Raw genomic sequence first — 25882 nt, forward strand, 5'->3', positions numbered from 1 at the left:
ACTGGCAGAATCAGAAAATGCTTCGAGTTGAAATTTGAAGTAAATCAAGGAATTCCAAGAGGCAGATGAGAAGGAAGAATATTATAGACATAAGGGACAGTCAATGTAAGGAACAAAGATAGGAATTGGAGGATGTACTGGAGGTCAGTTTAGAAACAAGGAAGCATAACAATTACAACTGTGCAGCCGAGGAGATGAAGGCCTGAAATAAGGTGATGGCTGCGACAGTATAGAGAAATGTATGGATTCTAGAAATATTTGGAAATTATAAAAAAAAAATTATGATATTTAGCAAATTCTTGGATATGTGGAGTGAGCAGTGGAATGTGAAAATATGATGGCAAAAGTGGGTACCTGGAAGATGTCAGCAACTTGAAAAGGAAGAACATAGTCTGGAAAGTGATTTGGGGGAGAGTGGGAGTGGAGTTAATAGGTTCAGTTTTGGACATGCTGAGTTTAAAATGCTGATAAGACATTCAGTTCCAATATGCCCAAAAGGTAGTTGGCAAAGCAGGAATAAAGTGCAGATGACTCAACAAAGGAGACAACGGAACCACAGAAGGGCAACCTCTTGATCATGAGACTGAAGTAAAACAGGAGATGGGGGGTGGATAATAATATGAAGGGATTGTGAGATCAGAAGAGGGGATTCACGATGAATGATTTTTATTTTTTTTATGATTAAATTGAGGCTATACACAAATATATGAAGCACATCTTAAATATCCTATACATTAGGTATTACTGTTTTAAACACCTGCTACTCATCTTACTTTTATCTCCAGAACACACTTAGTATATTTAGTAAATTTAGCTCACAATGTAGAATCACAACTTTTTTTGGAAGGGGGAGGAAGGAAGAAGTCTAGAGGGACATGGCTAATGCAAAAAATTATTTTGCTTCATCATACATCATACTCTTCTTAAGAGGAGTTTTGTTTTTCTTTCTTTTTCAAATGGGTGAAAGGGTTGGGGGGAAGGACAGGAAGGAAAAATGGTGCATTTTTCCTGATGGGGAATAAAAAAATTTCATTAAAAAAATTAATACAACAAAAACAATGAGAAAGGGAAAAGATTCTAAGACATACGGGTGAGGAGACAGTTCAATGGGAAAGAGTCAGTGATAAGATACAGAGATGAGAGATAGGAGTACTATGTGTGAGAAACAGCAAGAAGGCCTGTCTGGCTAAGCCTGGTTCTGAAGGAGAGTCATGGATAATTAGCTTGAAAAAGCCAAACAGGAGTTTGTAGTAAAGGGCTGTATAACAAGGCCTCAGAAATAGATACCCCTGAGAACCCTACAGCCTCCAACTGTCATCCAGGAGGAGATCATGAAGCCCAGGTGGTAGAGCAGGCAAACACCAACACCTGGACCTCCCAGGGCCTCAGTGAGGGCGGGGGAAACCAGCTCAGAAAACCACCATGTGCCGTGGCACTACCACAAAGGAATCTTCCAGTGCATTAGCAGAAACGAAGGAAGCAGCATTGCAAGTGACCCCAGGCAGATAAACAACCTGCAGCACCCATCTAAAAGGAGCTGAAGAAAGCTAAAGGAAAGGAAAAACAGGCAACCTAGAATTGCCTGAAAGTTCCAGCCTTGCTGATTCCAGCCCAACATGAGGTAAGCTGCCAGAATCCTACAGCCTCCAATTGCCAACATAAGAGCCCCAGCACACAAAGCCAGTGACCAAGACCTAGGCTCCTAACACAAGAAGCTTGGGTCAGTGCCCTCTGTTCCCCAGCAGGAGGGTTCAATCTCTTTAAAGGCCAGGGAATAAAGAAACCATGAGTAAAAATAAATGTACCATAGATTCATATCATGAGAAGAGTGGAGATCAAGACAGAAATTCTGAAGAGAACAATACTGTCAACAAACCCACATCTGCAACATCAAAAGGGAATATGAACTGGTCTGAAGCCCTTGAAGCTCTTCTTAGAAGAGCTCAAGAAGGATTTTAAAAGTCTAATGAGAGAGGTAGAAGAGTCCTTAAAAAATACAATTGGCCAACTGGAAAAAAAGTACACTGAAGAAAACAAGTCGCTAAAAAACACAATTGGCAAACTGGAAAAAAAAGTACACTGAAGAAAACAAATCCCTTAAAAATACAATTGGACAACTGGAGAATGAAATACAAAAACTAAAAGAAGAAAATAATCTGTTGAAAACTAGAACTGGACAAATGGAAACTAATGACTCTATGAGAGAGCAAGAATCAGTCAAACAGAAACAAAAAAATGAAAAAATAGATGAAAACATAAAATACCTCATTGGTAAAACAACCGACCAGGAAAATAGATCCAGGAGAAACAATTTAAAAATTATTGGACTACCTGAAAATCACGATGAAAAAGAAGAGACTTGAGAGTATCTTTCAGGAAATCATAAAGGAAAACTGCCCTGAAGTGAAACAACCATAGAAAGAATACACTGTTTACCACCTGAAAGAGATCCCAAATTGACAATGCCAAGGAATATAATAGCAAAATTCCAAAATTACCAGATGAAAGAGAAGGTGCTGCAAGCAGCCAGAAAGAAACAATTTAAATATCATGGAACCACAGTCAGGATTACACAGGACCTTGCAGCTTCTACATTAAAAGACCACAAGGTGTGTAACATGATATTCCATAAGGCAAAGGAGCTTGGATTGAAGATAAGGATCAACTACCCTGCAGAAATGAGCATGATTTTTCAAGGGAGGAGATAGATATTCAATGAAATAGGGGACTTCCAAACCTTCCTGATAAAAAGACCAGAGCTCAACGAAAAATTTGGTCTTCAAGTACAAGATTCAAGAAAGACATACAAAGGTAAATGGGACAGAAAGATACAATATGTTGTTAATAAGGGTGGACTTTTTACATCCCTACAAGGGAAGATGACACTTGCAACTCTTGAGAACTGTATTGTTATTACACCATGCTAAAGGAGTATACATAAAGGGGGTGGATATTAGTTGACTTTGCTGTAATGATAAAAAAAAATCTAATCAAATGGGTTAAATGGATCCAAGTTAAGTGGATTAGTCTGATCTTAGAAAATGTATTGTGAAAGGAGGAGGCAGACAAGTGTAAATTACATTACAGGAAAAGACAGAAAATCTTACTACAGTAGAGGGAAAGAAGGGAGGGGAGTGAGCATTGTTTGAACCTTGCTCTCATCAGATTTGGCTCAGGAAGGGAATAACATAGTCAATTAGGTATAGAAATCTAACTTGCCCTATAGGCAGTAGGAGGGAAAAGGGGAAAGAACAGGGAGGGGGGATAGAAGGGAGGGAAGAAGCAGTAAGGGTAAAGGGGAAGGAAAGGGATAATAAAAGGGAGGAGAGACTGAAAGAGGCAGTAGTCAACAGCAAAACACTAGTGAGGGGGGGAAAGGAGAAAGGAGAAAGTAAAGCATAAACCAGGGAAAAAGGATGGAGAAAAAGACACAGTAAATAACTGTGAATGTGAATGGGATGTACTATCTTTTTTTTTTCTCTTCTAGAGTTGAGTTTTGTTTCCTCTTTCTGATGGTTCCTCCTACTGGTTTTAATTTTTACTTACAACTTCACTAATGTGAAAATATGTTTAATAGGAATGTAAATGTATAGCCTATATCAGATTGTGGGCCATCTTGGGGAGGGTGGTGGGGAGGAAGGGGGAGAAAAATTTTAAACTCAAAAGCATATGGAAGTGATTGTTGATAAATCAAAATAAATTAATAAAAAAAAGAAATAGATACCCCTTCAAAATGGGATAATCTATAATTCTGCCAATGATATGTACTAAGAAAACAAATGCTAAGTAACATATGAGCAAATTCCTAAAACTCTTTCAACATAATATGGTCATTCCTGTTCATGTGAGCAACAAGACAGCGGACTAGACATTTTCTCCAATCCCTACAACCTCTCAAGTCTCTCCAAAATAGAAATTATGTGCAAAAGATAAAGCAATTTTAGTTCCATGGCCTAGGATAGGCAGAATCCAAAAGAAGATATAAAAAACCAAACAAACAAAACAACAACAACAAAACACCAAACCCTCAAAAACCCAGGAATTGTCGCTCATTGACCCTGGAACTCACTAAGCATCCCTCCTCAACCTCCCCACTACTAGAAGCCCTAAGAACATGGCAAGGCTTACATCAAAATCACCCCTATTCCCCAGTCTTCCCCCCTCTCCTCCCTTTCCCTCTTTCCAGTGTATGGAGAACCCAGCTCCAGAAGTCTGTTCCAGGCTCCACATCCAGCATGGCCACAGCTCTTTAAAAGCAGGAGCCTGCTGGTACCACTCCAAAGAACTGAAGAACAAAGGGAAGAAGATAAGCCCCTAGGGTCAAGATACCATGTGTGTGAGGGGAGTGCAGCACTCAATCAAACCAAAGAGAAAAAAACAACACCCAGCTGAAGACAGTTCTGATCATCCAAAAGCTGGTTGGGGCAAAGACCTAGGCTGGTGAACTGTGAATTTTCTAGTTTGGGAGGCTCTGAGACCTAGCCCCAAAAGAAACTACAGAGGGGAGGGAGTCAGGAAATGAGGGATGAGGAAAATGAAGAGAGAAAAAAGACTAAAATTAGCAGATTTCAGGAAGAAGGAAACTCAAAAGACCTCAAACCATACATATATTAATCAACAGGAAAAACAGTAACAGAAGGAAATACTGCCTCCAGATCCAGTAAATGAGTTCAAGTAAGAGATAGGAAAACGATCCAACACTGAATGAAACAGAGGATCCTATGGAATTTGAGATCATGGAACCACATGTTGTCCCTGAATGGTTCAAAAAAGAAATGAAAATTATGAGAGCAGAATTTATGGCCTGCACAGCAAAAACGAGCAGAATATAAAAATATGAATCTGCAACAGCAAGCCTCACAAAGAAACAATGGAGAACAATAGATCAGGAATGCAAATACATAAAGTGAAGGACAACCTAGAAGAGAAGAAAAAACCAATAACCTTAAAATATACTCATTACATGCAAGCAAAACATACTGAACTCAATGAAGACAGGATGCAGAGAAATAACCTATGGAACATAGGTCTCCCCAAAGAACACAACACTTACACCATAATGAAGGAAATAACAGAACTGCCCAGAACTTCTGAATACAGAAAATGAAATTCTAATGGAAAGAATTCACAGATAGCTGTTAATACAATATGATCTTTATAATCTAGGTATTACTGCTTTAAACACCTGCTACTCATCTTACTTTTATCTCCAGAACATATTTAGTATCCAGCCCTTTCAATTCACAGCTCTTAGTTCAGGTTCTGATCACCTCCCAACTAGATTTTTTAATAGCCTTCTAATTGGTCGCTCTGCCTCAATTATCTCCTCCACCTAAATCTACACACTACAAAGCTGCCAAAATCATTTTCCTCAAGAGCAGGTCTAACTATGTCACTACCATATTCAATAAACTGCTGTGAATCTCCATTACCTCTAGGATCTAACACAGGACTTCATAATCTTTCTCCAATCTATGTTTCTAGTCTTACTACATAATACTCATATACTCTTTCTTACTGTTCTCCTACCTGTCACACCATCTCCTATCTTTAAGCTTTTGTACTGACTCCCATACCCTGAATGCTCTCTATCCTCAATTTGGCCTCTCAAAATCCCTAGCTACACGACTCACCTCAAGCATCAGCATTTATATGAAGCCGTTCCTGATCAACAAGTTGCTACAGACTTCCCACTCTCCCAAAAAATTAGTGTACTTTTTTTATACCTATAAATGTCTCTGTGAAAGAATGTAAGCTGCTTCAGGAAAATGGCTAGTTCATTTTTGTCTTTGTATTCCCAGTAATTAAGCACAGTTCCTTGAAAAGTAGGCTTGTAAGAAATGCTTTCTGAGTAATTTGTCCAGCACTAAACCTGAAAAAAGGCCTCCTGTCATTTCTCTTACTTTCCCGAATATCTGTTTTTACTCCAACTAACCACCACCCCAAGGAAAAACAAAACCTGTTATCTTCTAAAAGGGAATCAGTAATATTCTAGGGAACAAAGAATCATTCTCTTCTACAAAACTGTTTGAGATAGCCAGGTGCCTAATTAATCTTGCTTTTAAAAAAGAATCCCATATGTCAACTTATATATTAAATCACTCTATATTCACTTTGTATTATATTTGGTGAAACAACATTTAAATCTCCAACTCCAAAAGGGGGCTAAATGTTTCTGACAATCAGGACAAGACTAACAGATTTCCTTAAAACACTGATAAATAGAAAGAGACCCAGAGAATGCAAAAAGCCAAATGTCCTTTAATGAGATCCCTCAGAAAAATACAATGCTATTAAAACTTCTTTTCACATTTTCTTCTGTTTTTCAGGTCTTACCTCTAATGCGGCCACGCTTGCCACGATCTGAAGGCCTGTCCCCTGGATTGCAGTCAACTCCGTTCTCTTCACCTCTAACTAAGGAAGAAGAATAACAAAGAATTCTACTTTCTTTGTCATGTCATCTCATATATGACCTTACTGTAAGGATCCTGAAACACTTAAAGAGGACAGAGAATCTACAAGAAGTTTAGTGTAGACAAAAGATTCTGTTACTAAAAAAATAAAAATAAAAAAACCCAACAACCAAAAAACCCAAATCCCAGAATATCAAAAGCTAAACATTCCTGCTTCCTTACCAAATCAGGTTTCAGGAATGAGAAAAAAGTGTCATAAATTAATCATTTTGATCCATTAATTTTTGGCTCTTGTCCAATCCAAAGTCCCTTCCTTTTCCTGTGAAATGAATGTGTTCTTTGGTAACTGTCCAACATAAAAAAATTTGTCCAACATAACAAATAACAACATAACAAATCATCACTATGTGTAATTATTTAATATAATGCAGCCAGATGAAGCTGGGGCAGCATGAAAGTTAAAGACTATCAAAGTTGTGCCAAATAAGAGTCTTCGATTCATGGTTCTAGTAGAAATTTCATCCTTGGAAAAAAATAATAACATATGAGAGAAATGAGCCTTCTGAGGAAACTGATGAATTCTGAGCAAAAGAAAAATTATCTCCCAAATACCATTCCTAGTTTCATAACATTCACTACTGGATGAGATAAAGACCCTAGAATAACAAAGTTGAGTCTTAACATTGCATTTAATTATGCTTTATGCATGTGCACGTGTACACACACACACACACACAGAGCGACCTATCTGTGTAACTGTGACCAAACTTAGGTAATTTCTTTATTAAAGTGTAATAAAATATGCTGATATGTAAAAAAAAAATTCCAATATAATAATATTCAGTCCAAGAGAAAACGAGAAAAGAATAAATCTACCTCCATAATGAGAAAATTTATCCCTCAAAATATTTCGGAACAAAAATGAGCACAGTTCTCAGAAACATACATAAAAGCCAAAAGGATAAGGCAAAAATGATGCTAGCCACAAGTTGGTGGATCAGTATTGATATTATATTTAAACAGACCACCTATTTCAGCTCCAAAAAAACTGGGAATGCTATTGGGAGACAAGGGGGGTAGAGGGAGATTTGCACTTACAATCTCTACCACGACTGCCACCTCTTCCCCGCCGGTTGTTGCTTCCACGTACACGACCTGTCTCTTTATCGTTTCTTTTTTCTCTATTCTCTTTGTTTTCTGAGCTCTCTTTTCCAATACTCTTCTTTTTACCACCTACAGTCTCCCATGAAGTCTAGTTGCAGAAAAGAAAACAGTTAAATGTTCAAAACTAAACCAAAGAGCATTAAAAATATCTTCCAAACTTATCTTTCCCCCATAATTGTAACAATAATAGTAAGCATTCAAAGCTTTCGGTTGAATAACCAACATAAAAATTCATCTATTTTAAAATTTCTGATACCTTGAATATTCTTTTTCTAACCAAGAGTTTCTTTTCTATATTGATATTAGCTAAGAAGTGGGTCACTGCCCAAATTTCGATAAAACTCTAATACCATGAGGCAATAAGATACAGAACAAATAAATGACCAGGTCCTACCACTTCAACTTTTCACTGTTTAACCCTTACACAAGTCAATTAAGTTAAGCAATATTAGCCTCAAATTAATTACTCATCTGAAAAATGCAGATAATACCTGCCCTGCTTAACATCTGAAATATAGTATATCATATTCATACAGCATTACATAAATGTAAACTTACCATTATGCTACAAGACACCACTGACAAAAAAAATAACAGATAAGAAAAGGAAAAGTAATGGAGAAAACAGAAAGAGAGGAAACAAAATTGCCTTTTGAAGATGATAAGAAAGTATACTTAGAGAAGCCTATACAGTCAACTGAAAATAAATTAGAAAAATTAATAACTTTATCAAAGTAGAAGGATTAAAAAAAACCACATAAAGTAGCCAGAATTTCTACATATTACCAATAAAACCCAGCAAGAAGAAATAGAGAAGTGTTATTTAGAATAACTACAGAATGTATAAAATACTTGGGAGTCTATGCTCCAAAGATACACATACAATCTTTATGGTAATAAACAAAAAAAAAATTACAGAACTATTCATTGCTCATGGCAGGCTAGAGCAAATATAATAAAAATGACAATACTATCTAAATTGGTTTACTTATTTAGGGCCACAGCAATAAAAATACCAAAGGATTACTTTATATAACTAAAAAAAAGGTAACAAAATTCATCTAGAGGAACAAAAAAGTCACAAATCTCAAGGGAAATAATGAAAAAAAGTAGAACGGAAGGGGAATAGTAACACTCATCTCAAACTATACTAATCTCAAAATAATCTGGTGCTGGCTTAAAAAGAGAGTGATCAGTAGAAAAAGTACACATATATAAAAGTAAATCCAGAAGTCTATTAATAAACTCAGACTCCAGATATTGGGATAAGAAATCACTACCTGACAAAAAGTTTTGAGAAAATGAATGGCAATCTCTGAGAAATTTACATCCACATCTCACATTACATACCAAGACAGGATCCAAACAGGTCATGTCATAAAGGATAACAGTTTATTACCAAACAAGAAAGAGCAATACGTAAGGCAAAATGGACAATTTTGATGATGTAAAATAAAAAGGTTCTGTACAAACCTAAGATTAAAAAACCATAGCTAAGATCAGAAGGGAAACTGTTAAGGGAGGGTAAAGGATCTTTGCAGCTTATTTCTCTGTTAAATGTCTCAGTTTTAAGATGCAGAACCAACTGATTCAAATTTAGAAGAATAAGAACCATTCCCCACATGATAAATGATCAAAGGATTTGAACAGGCAGTTGTGAAGGGAAGAAATCCAGGCAATCTATCAATAGCAATATGAAAAAATGATTGAAACCACTAATAACCAACAAAATTAAAGTAGTTCTGAGTTTCCACCTTAAATACATTAGCTAGGAAAGCTGACATTTGGAAGGGGCTCCAAGAAAACAGGCATATTAGTGTTCCATTGGTGGATCTGTGAATTGCTCTAGTCATTCTGGAAAACAAGTTGGAATCATGCATACTTGTGCACTAGTGAGTAATATGACAACTAGGCCTACACCTCAAAGAGACCAAAGCAAGAGGAAAAAGTCCTCTATGCACAAAAATATTTATATATTTTAATTATAAAATTAAATAAGGTAGCTGAGAACTGGAAACGAAAGTCCTGGACATCAACTGGAGAATGTCTAGACAATTACGGTATATGAATGCAATGTTATACTATTATGCTATAAGAAATAATGAAAGGAAAGGGACAGTTTCAGAAAAACCTGTCAAGACTTGCACGAACTGATGCAGAATGAAGTAAACAGAAGTAGGAGAGCAATTTATACTATAACAGTAATAAAAATAAAAACTCTTTAAGAGATTTATAACACTGATCAATGTAATAATTAGGAATATTACCCACTTCCTGGCAGAGGTGTAATGATATATGTAAAATGAATGCTTATAATTTATAAAATGTTCTACAAGCACTGTTTTGCTTTTTTTAAAACAGCTTTTAACTGTGAATTTGTTTTGTACTTCAAACAAGTTCTGGAAAGAATTTGGTCCCCAGTATGTAATAAATTTATAAATCTGTGTGTAGCTGGTTTCTAAATGGTACTTTGCCTCAAAGTCAGGAAAGAGAATTTAGAGGTTAGTACAACAGCTATCTTCAAGTACTTAAGGGCTACTATTTAGAATACAGATTAGAAGTTTTTGTTGGACCCAGAAGGCAGAATTAAGAATAATCAGAAGGAGCCAGATTTAGGTTCTATGTAAAGAAAAGCTTCCTAAGAATTAGAGCTATTTAACTGCGTACTGGGCTTCCTCAGTGAAGTTAGGGGGAAGAAAGGAAACATGAATATATTACTGTATTACGGGATCCCCATTTTACACAGAGTAGATGGAAACTAAGTGACTTGTCTAGGATCATGCAGCTATTTAGCCGTCTATCTGAGTCAGTATTAGAAATCATTTTATTTGAAATGAAAGAGATACACTAAGAGAAACTCCCCCACCTAAACTAAAGCCATTTGATTTTCCACACACTCAATATTGTATTCACCTACAAATATGTATTCACATTCGTATTTGTACCTTTCTGCCTTTTGAAAGTGACATATAATAGAATATATCTGACATAAGCCCTATTTTCAACTGTCCAAGGGGTGATTCAATTACATTCAATTACACATTAGAATCTGCTTTCTAGATGTACAGTTTGTTATTTTTTCTACACCTTCAGTTCTGATTCAACTAGAAAAAAAAAAGGAATTAAAATTCAACCATAACCTTATTCATAATGTATAATCATATAATTAACACCGAAATGAATTTCTGGTCCCTCAAATGTTCCCCATAACTATCAGAAAAAAGGCAAAAACAAAATGGAAGTTAACAATATAGACAGTCTGGAGAAAAAAAATTTACAAAATTAGGACTCCTCAATATCACAAAAGATATTACTTTGAAACGCTTCATTTGTTGTAGTGAAAAATAAGGAGAAACTCGAGAGAAAAGGTACAATTTGTTTGGAAAAAAACCCTTATCTCAACAATTGAAGCAGATTTATAGTAATCCAGAAGTTATCTTAAAAAACAAAAAACAAAACAAATTTTTTTTTCTTTTGGCTAGCTCTCAATATCACAAAAGATATTACTTTGAAACGCTTCATTTGTTGTAGTGAAAAATAAGGAGAAACTTGAGAGAAAAGGTATAATTTGTTTGGAAAAAAAACCTTATCTCAACAATTGAAGCAGATTTACAGTAATCCAGAAGTTATCTTAAAAAACAAAAAACAAAACAATTTTTTTTTCTTTTGGCTAGCTAATGGGGTTAAGTGACTTGCCCAGGGTCACACAGCTAGTATGTGTTATATGTCTGAGGCCGGATTTGAACTCAGGTCCTCCTGAAACCAGGGCTGGTGCTCTATCCACTGCACCATCTAGCTGCCCCCAAAACAAAATTTTAAAACCCAGGAAATATGAGACAATTAAAGCCAATGAAGCCTACTTACCAAATTCTACTGTGCTTGTACTTAAAATGATAAAATTTCACTACCAAAAAAATCAACTACAAATACCCCATAAGTATTTTACAAACTAATACCTACCGTGTCTGAATTCCCTTCTAGCAATATGTTGATGGCCCTATTCACATCGCCATTGCAATCATGTAGGGCTACTATGGATTCATCCTGGTTTTTCCCTGTTACTTCCATAAGCTATGGAAGAAGCACAAATTAGTTAATAAACAATAATGTTTCAACAAAATATTTTCAAGAGCTTAAATAATTCTCAATTTTTAGGTTCATCTGTGTACTTCATGACAATTGATCATAAAGTGATTATTTTAAATTGAACTTTAAGTCTACATGTACCCTTTATCCTCCCACAGCTAAACTTGGGTCACCTATTATGTGAAAACGTAGCCTTCCAAGATTTCAATTAGAACAAGTATACCTTTTTATTTCGTTTCCAATGAGCCCCCTTGCTCCTAGCTTTAAGTCCTCCAAAGACAGACCAGTTCGCCAACCAAATTTGATAATATCATCTCCCCAACCTGTGTTAACACCCCTAAGCTAGGGTCCATTAGTTGGTGCATTACTTTTTTTTTTTATCTCATTAAGCTACTACTCCAACTTCCCCATTAGTAAATTTAAAAAAGAAAAATAAAGTCCTCAATTCGTAGTTTCATGCTTCAGAAAAACAAATTCCCACATTAGCAAGTTGCATTACTTTTCAAAGGTTAGTAAAAGCTTGAGTTGCATGGAATTCATCAATTAAAAAATAAAAGGGGTGTAAGATTACATATTAAGGAATCATTATGTCATGGCTTTCTGAGTCTCATTCCATACCCTGGTACTGCTCCTATAACCTTGCCTTTTTAGAACACACTAGCCAACCTGTTATATACGAACAATTTTTCCAAAAGCTGTAATCTACTTCCGTGAGGTTTTACAAAGGGATTTCTTTTGCAGGGATATCAGTGACAAAATCTTTGTGACCCCTTCTCAACTCAATTTCATTATTTTTAGCTGACCATGTCCTTCATTACTTTGTACCCCCAAAATTAACTGCTTGACAAGGGGATATTAAAAGCTACAACTTGTGTGTCAGTATATTCTTTTCAGTACCCTCAAAATGATGTGTTCAACTGAAAAGGTAAAATTTTGATCAATGTACTAACATTCCAATAGGAGGTAAAAAAGTACCAGACTGTCTTCTTTCTGTCATCTGCTCCTCAAGCAGGAATATTTCTTTAATCCTCCTCTTTTGTCCCAAATAGCCAAAGTATTCTGTGGCCCTTACCACTCCCTAATAATATATATTGCTAATAAATATTAAAACAAGATATGACTCAATGTGGCAAACCAAATTTTAGTCCCAGAATCCTTCAAAGACAAGGCAAAAAAACCAAAACAAAACACAAAACACCAATTTCATAACTGATACTGTAAAAATATTACCAGATTAGAATTTTTTAAAAATTGTTATATTCTATTAAATAGCATTATCTAAAAGCTTCCTAAGATACTACAAAATTAAAGGGATGGGTTGATATTAAGATCATAAAGATTACGCTATTAATATATGCAAAAAGTCTTTGATAAAATATAGCATCCATTTGTAATTTTTTTTTAATTAAGAGAGATTATTTAAACAGGACAAAAAAGCATCTATTCGAAACCAGAAGTTAATGTTATATTAAACGAACAGAGGTATTTCTATTAAAATGGAGGAAGCTAAGTGGCACAGCGGATAGAATACAGAACTAAAGAATATGAAACTGTTAATCAAAGACCAAATATGGCTAGCTGTGTGACACTAGCACTACCTGCCCAAGTTTCCTCATATGAAAAATGAAGATAGTAATAGTACCTACCACCCTCAGTGTTGGGGTGAGGATAAAATGAGATAAAACGTGCAAAAAAGGGTTTTTTAGAAACCTTAAAGCACTACAGAAATTTTAACTGTTATTATTATTATTAAAATTCAGGTACAGAATACTCTTTAACATAGCCAACTTCATTTGACATTTTATTACTGCTATTATAATGAAAAATCTAACTCATAACAAAAACTGACTATTGAAAGATTAAAAATGAATCACCAGTATTTTTAAAAATAGTTAAAATTTCTAGAAAGAGATTACATATTTGCAATAAGAAACTATAAAATATTGAGCACTACTCTAACAAAGGCACACATGAAGTTTTAAAATCAACTTTTAAGCATAAAAAGGTAAACATGAAAGTATAATCATAAAGGTCACAATTAAGTTAAACTGTTTATATTCCTATGTGGGAAGATGATACATGTAATTCCAAAAAGCAATCATTATTAGGGCCGTTAAAAGAAGTTTACATAGAAAGAAGGTATAGATATGAGTCAATTCTGTTGGAATGAGTTCCAAAAAAAAAAAAGGGGGTGGGGTGGGCTGAGAATCTCATAAATCTAACAATCTTCAACACAAATATAGCGCTGATACCTAAACCAGGGAGAGCAAGAACAGAGAAAGAAAACTAGAGACCAATTTCCCTAATGAAGCAAAAATATTAGCTAAAATACTACCAAGGAGATTACAGCAATATATCACAAAGATCATATACTATAACCAAGCTCGATTTATACCAGGAATGTAGGGCTAGTTCAGTATTAAGAAAATTATCAGCATAATTAACCATATCAGTAACAAAACCAACAAAAATCATATGATAATCAATAGATACAGAAAAGGCTTGTCAAAATACAACACTCATTCCTACTAAAAACACTAGAAAGCATAGGAATAAATGGAGCTTTCTCCTTAAAATGATAAGGAATATCTAAAACCATCAGTAAGCATTATCTGTCATAGGGATACACCAGAAGCCTTCCCAATAAGATAAGAGGAGAAGCAAAAGTCTCTACATTCACCACTACTATTCAATATTGTACTGGAAATGCTAGTTACAGCAATAAGAGAAGAAAAAGAAATTGAAGGAATTAGAATAGGCAATGAGGAAACAAAATTATCACTCTTTGAAGATGATATATAATGGTATACTTAGAGAATCTTAGAGAATAAACTAAAAGCTAGTTTAAATAATTAACTTAGCAAAGTTGCAGAATACAAAATAAACCTATACAAATCACCAGCATTTCTATATACTACCAACAAAGTTAAACAGCAAGAGATTGAGAAATTCCATTTAAAACAGCTGTAGACAACATAAAATACTTTGGAGTCTACTTGCCAAGACAAACCCAGGAACTATATATATGAACACAATTACAAAACATATTTCACACAAATAAAGCCAGTTTTTACAACTGGAAAAATATTGATTGCTCATGGGGTGGCTGAGACAACGTAATAAAAATGACAATGTTACCTAATTTACTTATTCAGTGCCACTACCAAAAAATTATTTTATTGAGCTAGAAAAAATAACATACATAATACATAGCAGTAAATGACCACAGTAAACTACTGTTTGATAAACACAAAGATCCAAACTTTGGGGACAGAACTCACTATCTGACAAAAATTGCTGAGAAAACTGGAAACCAGGTTGGCAGAAATTAGCTGTAAGATCAATATCTCACACTGCATACCAAGATGCAGTCAATATAAGCACATGACTTAGACATAAAAGAGAGATACCATAAGCAAATTAGGGTAATATGGAATATCCTTTCAGAGCTATGGAAAATTAGGAGTAGGTGGGTGAAATAAAATACAAAAACTTTAAAAAAATATATTTAAAAAGAAATCTAAACATCAACTTCTTACAAACTTTTTTTTTTTTGCTTAGGCAGTTGTGGTTAAGTGACTTGCCCAAGGTCACACAGCTAGTGTCAAGTCTGAGGCCAGATTTGAACTCAGGTCCTCCTGACTCCAAGGCGGTGCTCTATCCACTGCGCCACCTAGCTGCCCCCTACAAACTTCTTAAAAAATAGAAATAAGTAAACATTTGTAAAGATGACCTGTGTACGTGATTAGGATGATTCAAAAGGGTAAAAATTTCAAGGTTCCCAAATTAAGATGCAGATTTAAAAAAAGAGCAAATCAAAACAGATTATTTTGTAGAATTAGATAATATAACAATGTTATATGGAGAGAAAAAAAGTAAGAATATCAAAGGAAATATGTGGGAGAAAGCTGATGAACTGTGCCTCAACCCTGCCAGATTTCATAATATGTTACATAAAATTACCAACTATCTGCTTCCTTAACAGATAAATGATCAAAGGATACAAATTTTAAAATCTCAAAAGAAGATGTGAGCAACTGACCTTATGAAAGAATTAATGAGAGAAGAATATTAAAACAATTTTAAAGCTTCACCCTCATATATCCAGCAAAATGAAAATACTAAAACTATAAGCTCATGTTTTGATCACAACTCAAAAAATAAATTCTACAAAACTCTTAAGTTTTGGTAAAGACAGTATGTCAATGTTGGCAGGGTAATGGAAACTAAATTACATTAATATATCATGAGGAGTTATAAACTGGTAAAAGCATGCTAGAAAACATTTCTGAATTTTGCAAATGAAATGCCTAAAAATTCTATATTCTTTCACACATATCACACTGCTAGGCATATACTCCAAAGAGGTTACTGACAAAAACAAAGATTGTATATACAAAAAACAATTAAAGCAGCACTATTTTTGATATCAAAGGACTGAAAACAAAGTAGATCCCCAGCAAAACAAAATTGTGACATATGAATGTAAAGGAATAGTAATACGTTGTAAGAGAGTCTGAATATGAGGAATGTAAAGAATCATAAAAAGGCTCACAGGAAACAAAACAAAGTAAGCAGATTCAATAAAATATACGTAATGACTATAATACAAATAGAAAGAACAACTACAAAACAATCAAAACTAAAAATATGAAGAACAAGCTTGGTTCCAAAGAAAACATATACTAAGATACTTCCTTCTGCTCCTTTCAGGGGTTAGGAATGTGGACATTACAAACATCAGATTTTTTTTTTTAATATTGATCAGTTTTTCTTAATATTTTTCTATTCCTCTTTTTCTTCAAAGAAAGTCCTTCAAATCAAGGACAGCTTTCTGGGAGAGGAAGTGATACAAGGACAAATCTAGTTAAATGTAAAAACAAAAAAATTATTATTAGATATTAGATAAAAAAGTGCCAGTGGAACAATAAAATACCAGAAATAGAACCAAATATATTCAAGGGGTTAAGTGAAAGTACAAGACTATAAAATATTAGTAAAGGATCATTGTTCAATGAAAATTATTAGGAAAATTAGATGACATAACAAAATATTACAATTCAATCCCCCTCACACCACATATTTACAGTAAATTTCTTTTAAGAACAAATCACTTAAAAAATTAGCTATGAGTTTTTTAACCTAACAAACCTGATATTAAAATAGATCTGTAATATCATAAATCTATGAGCTTCATCCAAAAGTGCTGACTCCCAACCCATCCATGCCTGCTCATCCGCAAATCTAGTTCAAGTCATCCTACAAAGTTCACCCCAGGGGAGCCTACTCAACATTCAAGAGATCTGCCTTATTTGCATTGTCAACCAAATGCTGCTGCCACATGATCAGCAAACCTATCCTTTTTCCTAGCATATATTTTCTTGGTGATGTTACTCATGCTGCACCTCATTGCTCTGCATGTGGTATCTTCCATGCCACACTGCCATATAGCAACACTGTAAAATGATATTAAAAAGACAAGCCTTTGTTTTTATGAGAAATTTGGGGTCAATTAAAGAGCTTTGCAATTTCCAAAACTTAAAAAAATAACCTTCTCTCCTATTCCTGTTCCACTATACACCTAATTTATCACCCATTTGTATTTTCTGCCTCAGATACACATATTGTTAACAAGCACTCTAGGGTGTGTCCATTCGGATGCATGTTGTAATCTGGGCAACAGACAGTTCTTCATCCACTTGGTCTTTCTTGTGAGGATGATGAGGCCAAACCCCTTTGAGTTAGTATCCTCTTTGAGTACAGATCTATGAGGAGGACTTGCAATGTTCTGGAACTTGATGAACATGAATGAACGTGAACAAACAAGGGCAACTGGAGAACCTCAACCATCCATGGGGAAATCTCTTTTCCACCTGGACTCTGTGCTTGTATATCCTCTATCACAGTGGCAAGTACTTTTGGTGAGTATTTCCCCTCGTTTTGGGGCTAACTTGATGCTTGTTTATAGCATGTCAATGAACAGTTAATTCTGCTCTTACATCTCCCAAGGCATCCTTGACGATCTTAATGTATGGAAGAGAAACATCTTTAACAGAGTCTATCAGTACTTTCCTAGCAAATTAGCATTTTGTAATCAACAAGCAATAGGCACAATGAGATCTTATAATATTTTCTTGACATCTCTTATTTGTGAAATAATAAAGATCTGGTCCACTGCTAAATCACTTGATGAAATCTACTTGTTCCCTACTAACACTCTTATTAAAATGCTCTGAATTTGTGTATAAATAACTTTAAAGGTTTTGTACAGATAGAACAGTGGGAACACAGGTCAGTAGTTCCTGATGTTCATTTGGTTACCTTTGAGAAGGCAATAAAGGAGTGGGAAAAAAATCAGACTTAATTAGTTATTTGAAAAGTGACAAACTAAGAAAATAAATTATTAGAAATGATAGATGCAAGTACCTGAAAATAAAGATTATGCACAAAAAAACTCTCTCCCTCCTTCCATTAAGAAAGCAAGAAACACAATACTCATTATACGTAAGAAGTCATACAAAACATATTTCCACATTAGCCATGTTTCTCCCTCCTGTCCAAAAAGAAAAAGGAAAAGAAAGATGCACTCTGAGTCCATCAGTTCTCAGTCTGGAGGTGGATAGCATTTTCCAACTTGATTTCTTTGGAATTGTGGTGGATCACTGTATTAATCTGAGTTACTAAATCTTTTCACAGTTGATTATCTTTTTAATATTCCTGTGTAAATTGTTCTCCTGGTTCTGCTCACTTCACTTTTTATTAGTTCATACAAGTCTTCCTAGATTTTTGGGTTAAAACCATCCCCTCCATCATTTCTTATAGTACAGCAGGATTCCATTACATTAGTGTAGCATAACTTGTTCAGTCATTCTCAAACTAATGAACATCCCTTAAGTTTCTAATTCTTTGCTACCACAAAGAGTTGCTATAACATTTTTGCACATGTGGGTTTTTTCTTTTTTTCCTTTGGGATATAAACATAGTAGTAGTATTGCTGGGTCAAAGAGTACTCTCAGTTTTATAGCCTTTTTAGGAAATTTCAAATTGCCCTCCATAATGGCTGTACTAGCTCACAGCTCTACTAACAATTTATGAGTATAACTTTGTTTTTTTCACATCCCTTCCAGCGCATGTCATTTACCTTCTGTCATGTTAGCCACTCTGATGGTTATAAAGTGGTACCTCAGAGTTGTTTTAATTTGTATTAGTCTAATTATTAATGGTTTAGAGCATTTTTTCATGTGACTATTGAGAGCTTTGATTTCATCCTGTTTATATCAGCTCTCATAATAGGGCCTAGTTACAATACTTATTTAAGAAATGAGACATCAGAAAACTTGCAGCAAAGATTCCCTCCTACTCCCCAGTTTCTTGTTTTTCTAAGATTAGCTGCATTGCTTTTGTATCAAAATTCTCCATTTTACCTCCCATGAATCTCTCTATCTCTTGCATGGTTATGAACCCTTCCCTATCCATTGATCTGACAGTTAATTCCTTCTCCATCCCACTAACTTGCTTAGGACATTACCTTTTATGCCAAAATCATGCACACATTTTGAGCTTATCTTGGTATAGAGTATGAGATGTTAGTCTCTGCCTAGCTTTTGCCAGGCTACTTGAGTTTTCCCAGTAGTTTCTGTCAAATAGTGAGTTCTTGCCCTACTACCTGGGATATTTGGGTTTACTGGATACTAGGTTACTTGGCTCATTTGTTTGTTGTGCACCCAAACAGTTTCATTTTATTTCTTATCCGATATCAAACTGTTTGGATAAAAAACAACTTTGCAGTATAGATAGTAGGTCCCCTTCCTTTAGTTTTTTTTCATTGATTCCCCTTGATATTCTTGACTTTTTGTGCCTCCCGATGGATTCTGTTGTCATGTTTTCTAGCCCTATAAAATAATTCTTTAACAAGCTGGTATGCAAAGGAAAAGTAAATCAATTTAGGAAGTACTGACATTTTTAATATATTAGCTCAACCTAACCATGAGCTATTAATATTTCTTCAATTATTTAGACTTTTTATTTGTGTGAAAAGCATTTTATAATTGTGTTTATACTGCTCCTGTGTGTATCTTGGCTGGAAGACTCTCACAAATTTTATATTCTCTGAAGTTATCCTGAAAGGAGTTTCTCTTTCTGTATCTTCTGACTGGGTTTTGCTGGTAAGATACAGAAATGCGATGATTTGTGCAGGTTTATTTTATATCCTGCAACTCTGCTGAAGTTCTTATTTCAACTAGTTTTTAACTCTCTAGGGTCCCGTAAATAAACCATTATATACCTGTGAGAGTAATAGTTTTGTGTTCTCATTGCTTATTCTTATTCCTTCAGTTTCTTTTTCCTGTCTTTTTGCTACATCTAGCATTTCTAGTACAATACTGAATAATAACGGTGATGATGAACAGCTTTGCTTCAACCATAATCTTACTGGAACATTTATTCCCATTACAGATGCTTGCTCTTCATTTTAGACAGTTAAAACTTATTTTAAGAAAAGCTCCATTTATTCCCATGTTTCTTTGTATTTTTGATAGGAATGGCTGTTGTATTTTGTCAAAAACTTTTTTCTGCATCTATTTTGATTTTTGTTTTATTACTGACTGCCAATTATGATTATTGGTTTGCTAATACTGAACTAGCCTAGCCCTCTGCATTCCAGTCCATTGTGGTTACAGCATATGATCTTTGTTGATATACTGTTGTTATCTCCTTGTTTTAGTTCATATTTTTGCATTAATATCCATTCAGGAAATTTGAATCATAAAAAGAATTTGGTAGAAATGCTACTTTACCTATTTTTTCAATTTATATAGTAATGGAATTCTTTGATATCTGGTAGAATATTTTTTAATCCATTTGGTCCTGGGGTTTTTCCATAGGGAGTTTATGGCTTGCTAAATTTCTTTTTCTAAGGCAGTTAACCTTAATATTTTATTTGTCTTTTGTTAACCTAGATAATTTATATTTTTGTAAATATTCATCCATTTCATTAAGATCTTCAACTTTATCAGCATATAGTTGGTGAAAATAGCTCCTAATGATTAATTCCATTTTCTCTAGTTATACATTCATCCTTTTCTTTCTGTGACACTGGTTATTTGGTTTTGTTCCTTTTTCTTCCCTTTTTAATCAATTTAGCCAAATGTCTATTTTATTGGTCTTTTTCCTTCCTATAAAACCAGCTTCTAGTTTTATTTATTTGTTCAATTTTTTTAAAACTTTCAATTTTGTTATAATCTCTTGGTTTTCAGGATTTCTACATTGCTGTTTAATTGGGGAGATTAATTTGTCATTTTTCTAAGTTTTTTTTTAAGTTGCATGCCTTATTTATCAAGCTGATCTTTCACTGATTTAAGCATTTAGAGATACAAATTTAAGTAATGCTTTGGCTGCATTCAACAAATTTCGCATGTTGTCATGTTATCACTGTTGTTAATGTTCAATCATGTCTGACTCTGTGCTCATAGAAAACTATTTGGCGTTTTCTTGGCAAGGACACTGGAGTAGTTTGTTATTTCCTGCCATTCAAAATAATTCAACACAGCTTCTAGATGGCACCTTTCCTGCTCTCAATGCTAGGACAGGGGTCACCTAAGATCTCTTTCTGGGTAGGTGTGCAATCCCCTTACCATCCCAGGGCACTGAGCTGCTCACTTTCACTGTTACTATTACTGTCACAACCCAATGACAATACTCCTGATTACCACTCCAGTATCAGCAGACCTCACCAGCTTCCTAAGCTTCCCTGGGCTGGAAAATTACTTATTCTGACTTTTTCTTGGCTTTCCCACTCAGAATTTGGTTCAGCACATTTTTTAGGTCATTGTGGAAGAGGTTTGGGGGGAACTGCTGCAGCAAAGCTGCTAAGCTCTCACTTTGCCATCCTGACTATGCCCCTCTGAGAAGAACAATTTTTGAGAGGAAATAACAACTAACTACAATCACCTTAGAAACGTTCAAAGTCACTACCAATCAGGAAAATACAAATTTCAGCAATACTAAGGTACCCTCTTATACCCAACAAATTAAAAGTGTTAAAGGATGGAAATATTCATTGTAAAGGGGGTTGAGGAAAAGCACACATGCTAATGCACTGCTGAGGGAGCTATGAATTTATTCAACCATTACAAAAAGCAATTTGGAATTATGTAAGAGAAAGTTAATAAAATGACTCAGGGAACTAATTCCACTATTGGGACAAGATATCAATGAAGTTATTGACTGCAAGAAAAATACCCATATGTACAAAATATTTGTAGAAATTGTGTTAACAAAATTTTGAAAACAAAATATACGCCCACTGACATGGGAATGGCTAAGGAAAACAATGTAACAAGTATAACAACGTAAATATAAATAATAAAGTCAACACTGAGGTGTAATGAAACTGGTCAAATGCAATCAATGTTAGTACCACACTGCTGAAGTAAAAAGTCTTCCTTTTATTAATAATCTATTATCTAGGAGTTTCTGAAGTCAACAAACATCAGAGCATAATGATTAAATTTAGAGTTTTGTTCAAGTTCTTTGTAGAATTTTTCTACCTCCTCATCACTTGAAGAAATATTGGCAAGTAACCTACAATTATCTGCATTATAGCCTTTTTACAAATACTTTTCAAATAAGATGATCAAAAGTCCCAGGCAAAGAGTTTCTTATTGCCTCAGAATGCATGATAAAATCAATTCCACCTGCTCCTTTACTTTTCTAAGGAAACAACTTCCATTGAGCTAAAACTTTTTTTTTTATCTTCTGGGAATCTCTGAGTGGTGATGTAAGTTTTTAATCTCTCTTCTAAGTATCAACTTTTAGTCAATTTCCCTTGAGCTTTCTCCTATATCCTGGAAGTGATGGGAAGCCACTGGACCTTAGTGAACAAGGGTGCAGCAACATGGCAGATGTATGCTTTCAGATGATTAATTTAAAAGCTGAATGGAGAACGGACTGGAGTGGGGAGAAACTCAAGGCAGGAAAACCAACTAGGATAACAGGCTATTACAGCAATCTAGGTATCAGGTTATGAGGGCCTGGATCAGGGTGGTAGCAGCTTCAGAGGAGAGAAAGGGATGTACAAAAGATGGTAGAATTGACAGCACTGTGAGACAAACTGGATATGAAGGTGAGAGTGGGGTGACTGAGGAGTGGAGGATGACACTTAAATTGTGAGCCTGAGTGACTTGAATTGGAAAGGATCACTGAATATGAAGTGAGAAGACCCAAGTTTCAATCCCATCTCTGCCATTTATTAGCTAAATGATTCTGGGCAAGGCTACTACTGGCCTTTCTGGACCTAGGTTTTCTTACAGTAAAATGAGTAAGCTAGAATAACAGATCTCTTAATTTTCTTTTCAGCACTAATGCTGTGATTCCATTACTCATAATAATAATAATAATAATAATAACTGACAAATGGTTCTTTAAGGTTTACAAATGCTATAAATTATCTCATCTGATTCCCAAAACAACACTGTGAAGTGGGTAGAGAGGCAACAAAGTACAGTGGAAAGAGTACCTGGAATCATGGGACCTGAGTACTAAAATTGCCTATGACCCTTACCAGTCGCCATAGGATTATATGCAAAACCTTTACCCTATATCTCTGTTTCTATCACTGTAAAAAGAAAACAAGAAAGAAAAAGGGGTGGGGGGGAATAATATTGTTTATGGCTCAAGAGAGTAGATGTATGTTAGGTACTTTGCATACCTTAAAACCCTATCTAAAGGTCAGGTATTATTACTATAAATATCAAATTTCATTTTACAGATGAGACTAAGCCTCCTGCAGATTAAATGACTTGCCCATGATCACACAGCTAGTAGTAAACATAAAAAGCAAGATTTGAACACAGGCCTCTCCTCACTCTAAGTCTAGAATTCTTGTAGAGCTTTTCCCAATGTACTATGCTACCTTTCTTCAATAAGACCTAAGATTTAGAGATGAAAGGGACCCTGAAAATCATTTAGCTCAGCCCCTTTATTTAACAAAGATCTCTCCAGAACAAAAGACTTTAAAAATGAAAATACTTCTTGTGAGCTTATGTTTTTGAACACAATTCAAAATCAAATACTGCAAAACCCAGAAGTAGTAGGTACAAGTAAAATTCACACACCACTTCTCCAATTAGTAGGAATTTATTTTAACAATGAGAGTAATTTATTTCTTAAGTGGTAAGTTTCAAATTGTACTGACATTGTACACAGTAACAGCAACATTATGCAATGATCAACTATGATGTACTAGCTCTTCTCAGCAATACAATGATCCAAGACAATTCCAAAAGACTCATCATGGAAAAGGCTATCCACACCCAGAGAAAGAACTATGGAGTCTGGATGCAGATGGAAGCATATTATTTTCACTGTTTTTACTTTCTTGTGGTTTTCCTCTTTTGTTCTGATTCTTCTTTCATGACATGACTAATACGGAAGTATGATTAACATGATTGTACATATATATATGTACGTATGTATGTATATGTCAGACTGCTTGCTGTCCTGGGAGTGGAAGGAGGGATAAAAATTTGGAACTCAAAATCTTATAAAACTGAATGTTGAAAACTATCTTTACATGTAATTGAAAAAAATAAAATACTATTAAGTGAGGGAAAAAAAGAAATGGTATTCTAAACAGATCATCAGGGAATATTTAGCTAACTGAATACTTAGCAATGTTTAAGAGCAATGAGAGTATCAATTCCCAGACATCTTACGACACCTAAAAAAATACTGTTTCCCATATTTAAAATTAGACGGAGCAAACATTTTACAAGTGACACTTTATCAAAATTTCAATGAACCATGGCTAATGCTTATCGTATGTTCATTTTACAATATAACTGAAATCCTAGAAAATAAAAATTAAAACTAAAATGAGAACTTCTGTTTGACAGTAACGTACCTGTTTAACTTTGTCTTCAAAGTCTGCATCATTCTTATCATAGATCATTTGAGCGAGGCGAATCTGTTCAGCTGTTGCCTAAAAAGTACAAAGAACAATTTAGGTTTCTGCAATAAAAAAACAATCAAAATGTCAAAATTTGCATAATGTACAAGAACCCAAAACACTATATTAATCTGAGTTATATAGTAAATAGCCCCCTTTTGCAACTTATACTAGCAATAATTATTATAAGGTAAACTTACCATAATAAAGACAAGTATTAGTGTTTCATTTCTGTATCTTAAGTGTCCTAAAATTTGTGTTCTACTTAGTCTCCACATGCTTTATTAGCATTAGATAATCACAGAAACAATGACCTCAACGATGTTTCTCTTCATAACTAAGCATTAAATGAAATGGGGTAAAAAAAGGGTGGGGGGGGAGAACAGCAGGAAGTGGATGTGTAGGCAGAAAGAACAGCTGGTATGGCAAATGAACTTGTTATAAAACCAAGGCTTAGTGGTATCATTCTTATAAGACCAAAGTAAAACAAACAAACAAAATAAAAACCTACCCGCCCCACTATATGTATATTAAAGGATAAAACCAATTATTTGACTTAAACCTCTTTTTTTAAAAAGCTAAATTGATGTCAAAACCTATCAACACAAATCATGTATGCATTTTGTAAGTATGCTCACACACAGCTTCCTAAAAATGTTAGCGAAGTTTTAAACTATTAAACAAGAAACTCTCTCAATTTCTGTCTCAGCTAAGTAACTGAGAAAAGGCAAGCAACACAGAGGATAGGGCTTAAAGCCTAGAAAAACTTGAAGCCTGAGTTCAAATCCTAACTCCCATATCAGCTCTATAATCCTGAGCAATTACTTACTCTCTCCGTACCTCAGACAATTCCCTAGAACATATGTATTCTTTTTTTTGGTGAGGCAATGGGGTTAAGTGACTTGCCCAATAAGTGTTAGGTGTCTGAGGCCACATTTGAACTAAGGTCCTCCTCAATCCAGGGCAAGTGCTATATCCACTGCGCCACCTAGCTGCCCCTAGAACATATGTATTCAATCTTAGATGAGTTTCAATATTCCTTGGTAGAGGGCAGTTTCCACATGGAAATTACATGTTCAGAAAATCAACTTCACACAACTGCGTAACTAATTAAAATGATTAAACAATCTATTATTTACTGTAGCTATAACACTTAACAATTTTTTGCAGTATTTCTTACTTTTTAGGTGCATTTCCTTTGCAGGTGTTGTTATTAACAGATTTTGCAAGTAATCTTATAGAAACTTCTTTTCTAATAGCTTCCAAGGCAGAT

At 34.7% G+C, this 25882-nt stretch overlaps 1 protein-coding gene across 10 annotated transcripts in view; it reads right to left on the reverse strand.

The window, feature by feature from the left end:
* The window catches only part of UBAP2 (ubiquitin associated protein 2), a 128773-nt gene that overhangs the window by 66902 nt on the left and 35989 nt on the right, over positions 1-25882 (reverse strand). For all 10 annotated transcript variants that reach the window (XM_078152992.1, XM_078152993.1, XM_078152994.1 and 7 more), the window contains exons 3-6: positions 24565-24642; positions 11538-11648; positions 7512-7665; positions 6337-6414 (exon numbers count right to left, since the gene is read on the reverse strand). In XM_078152992.1, the coding sequence (XP_078009118.1) occupies positions 6337-6414; positions 7512-7665; positions 11538-11648; positions 24565-24642 (421 nt within the window). The remainder of the gene's footprint in view (positions 1-6336; positions 6415-7511; positions 7666-11537; positions 11649-24564; positions 24643-25882) is intronic.

This window comes from Phascolarctos cinereus, unplaced genomic scaffold (genome assembly GCF_003287225.1).
Source record: "Phascolarctos cinereus isolate Bilbo 61053 unplaced genomic scaffold, phaCin_HiC Scaffold_4;HRSCAF=312, whole genome shotgun sequence".
Taxonomy (NCBI): Eukaryota; Metazoa; Chordata; class Mammalia; order Diprotodontia; family Phascolarctidae; genus Phascolarctos; species Phascolarctos cinereus.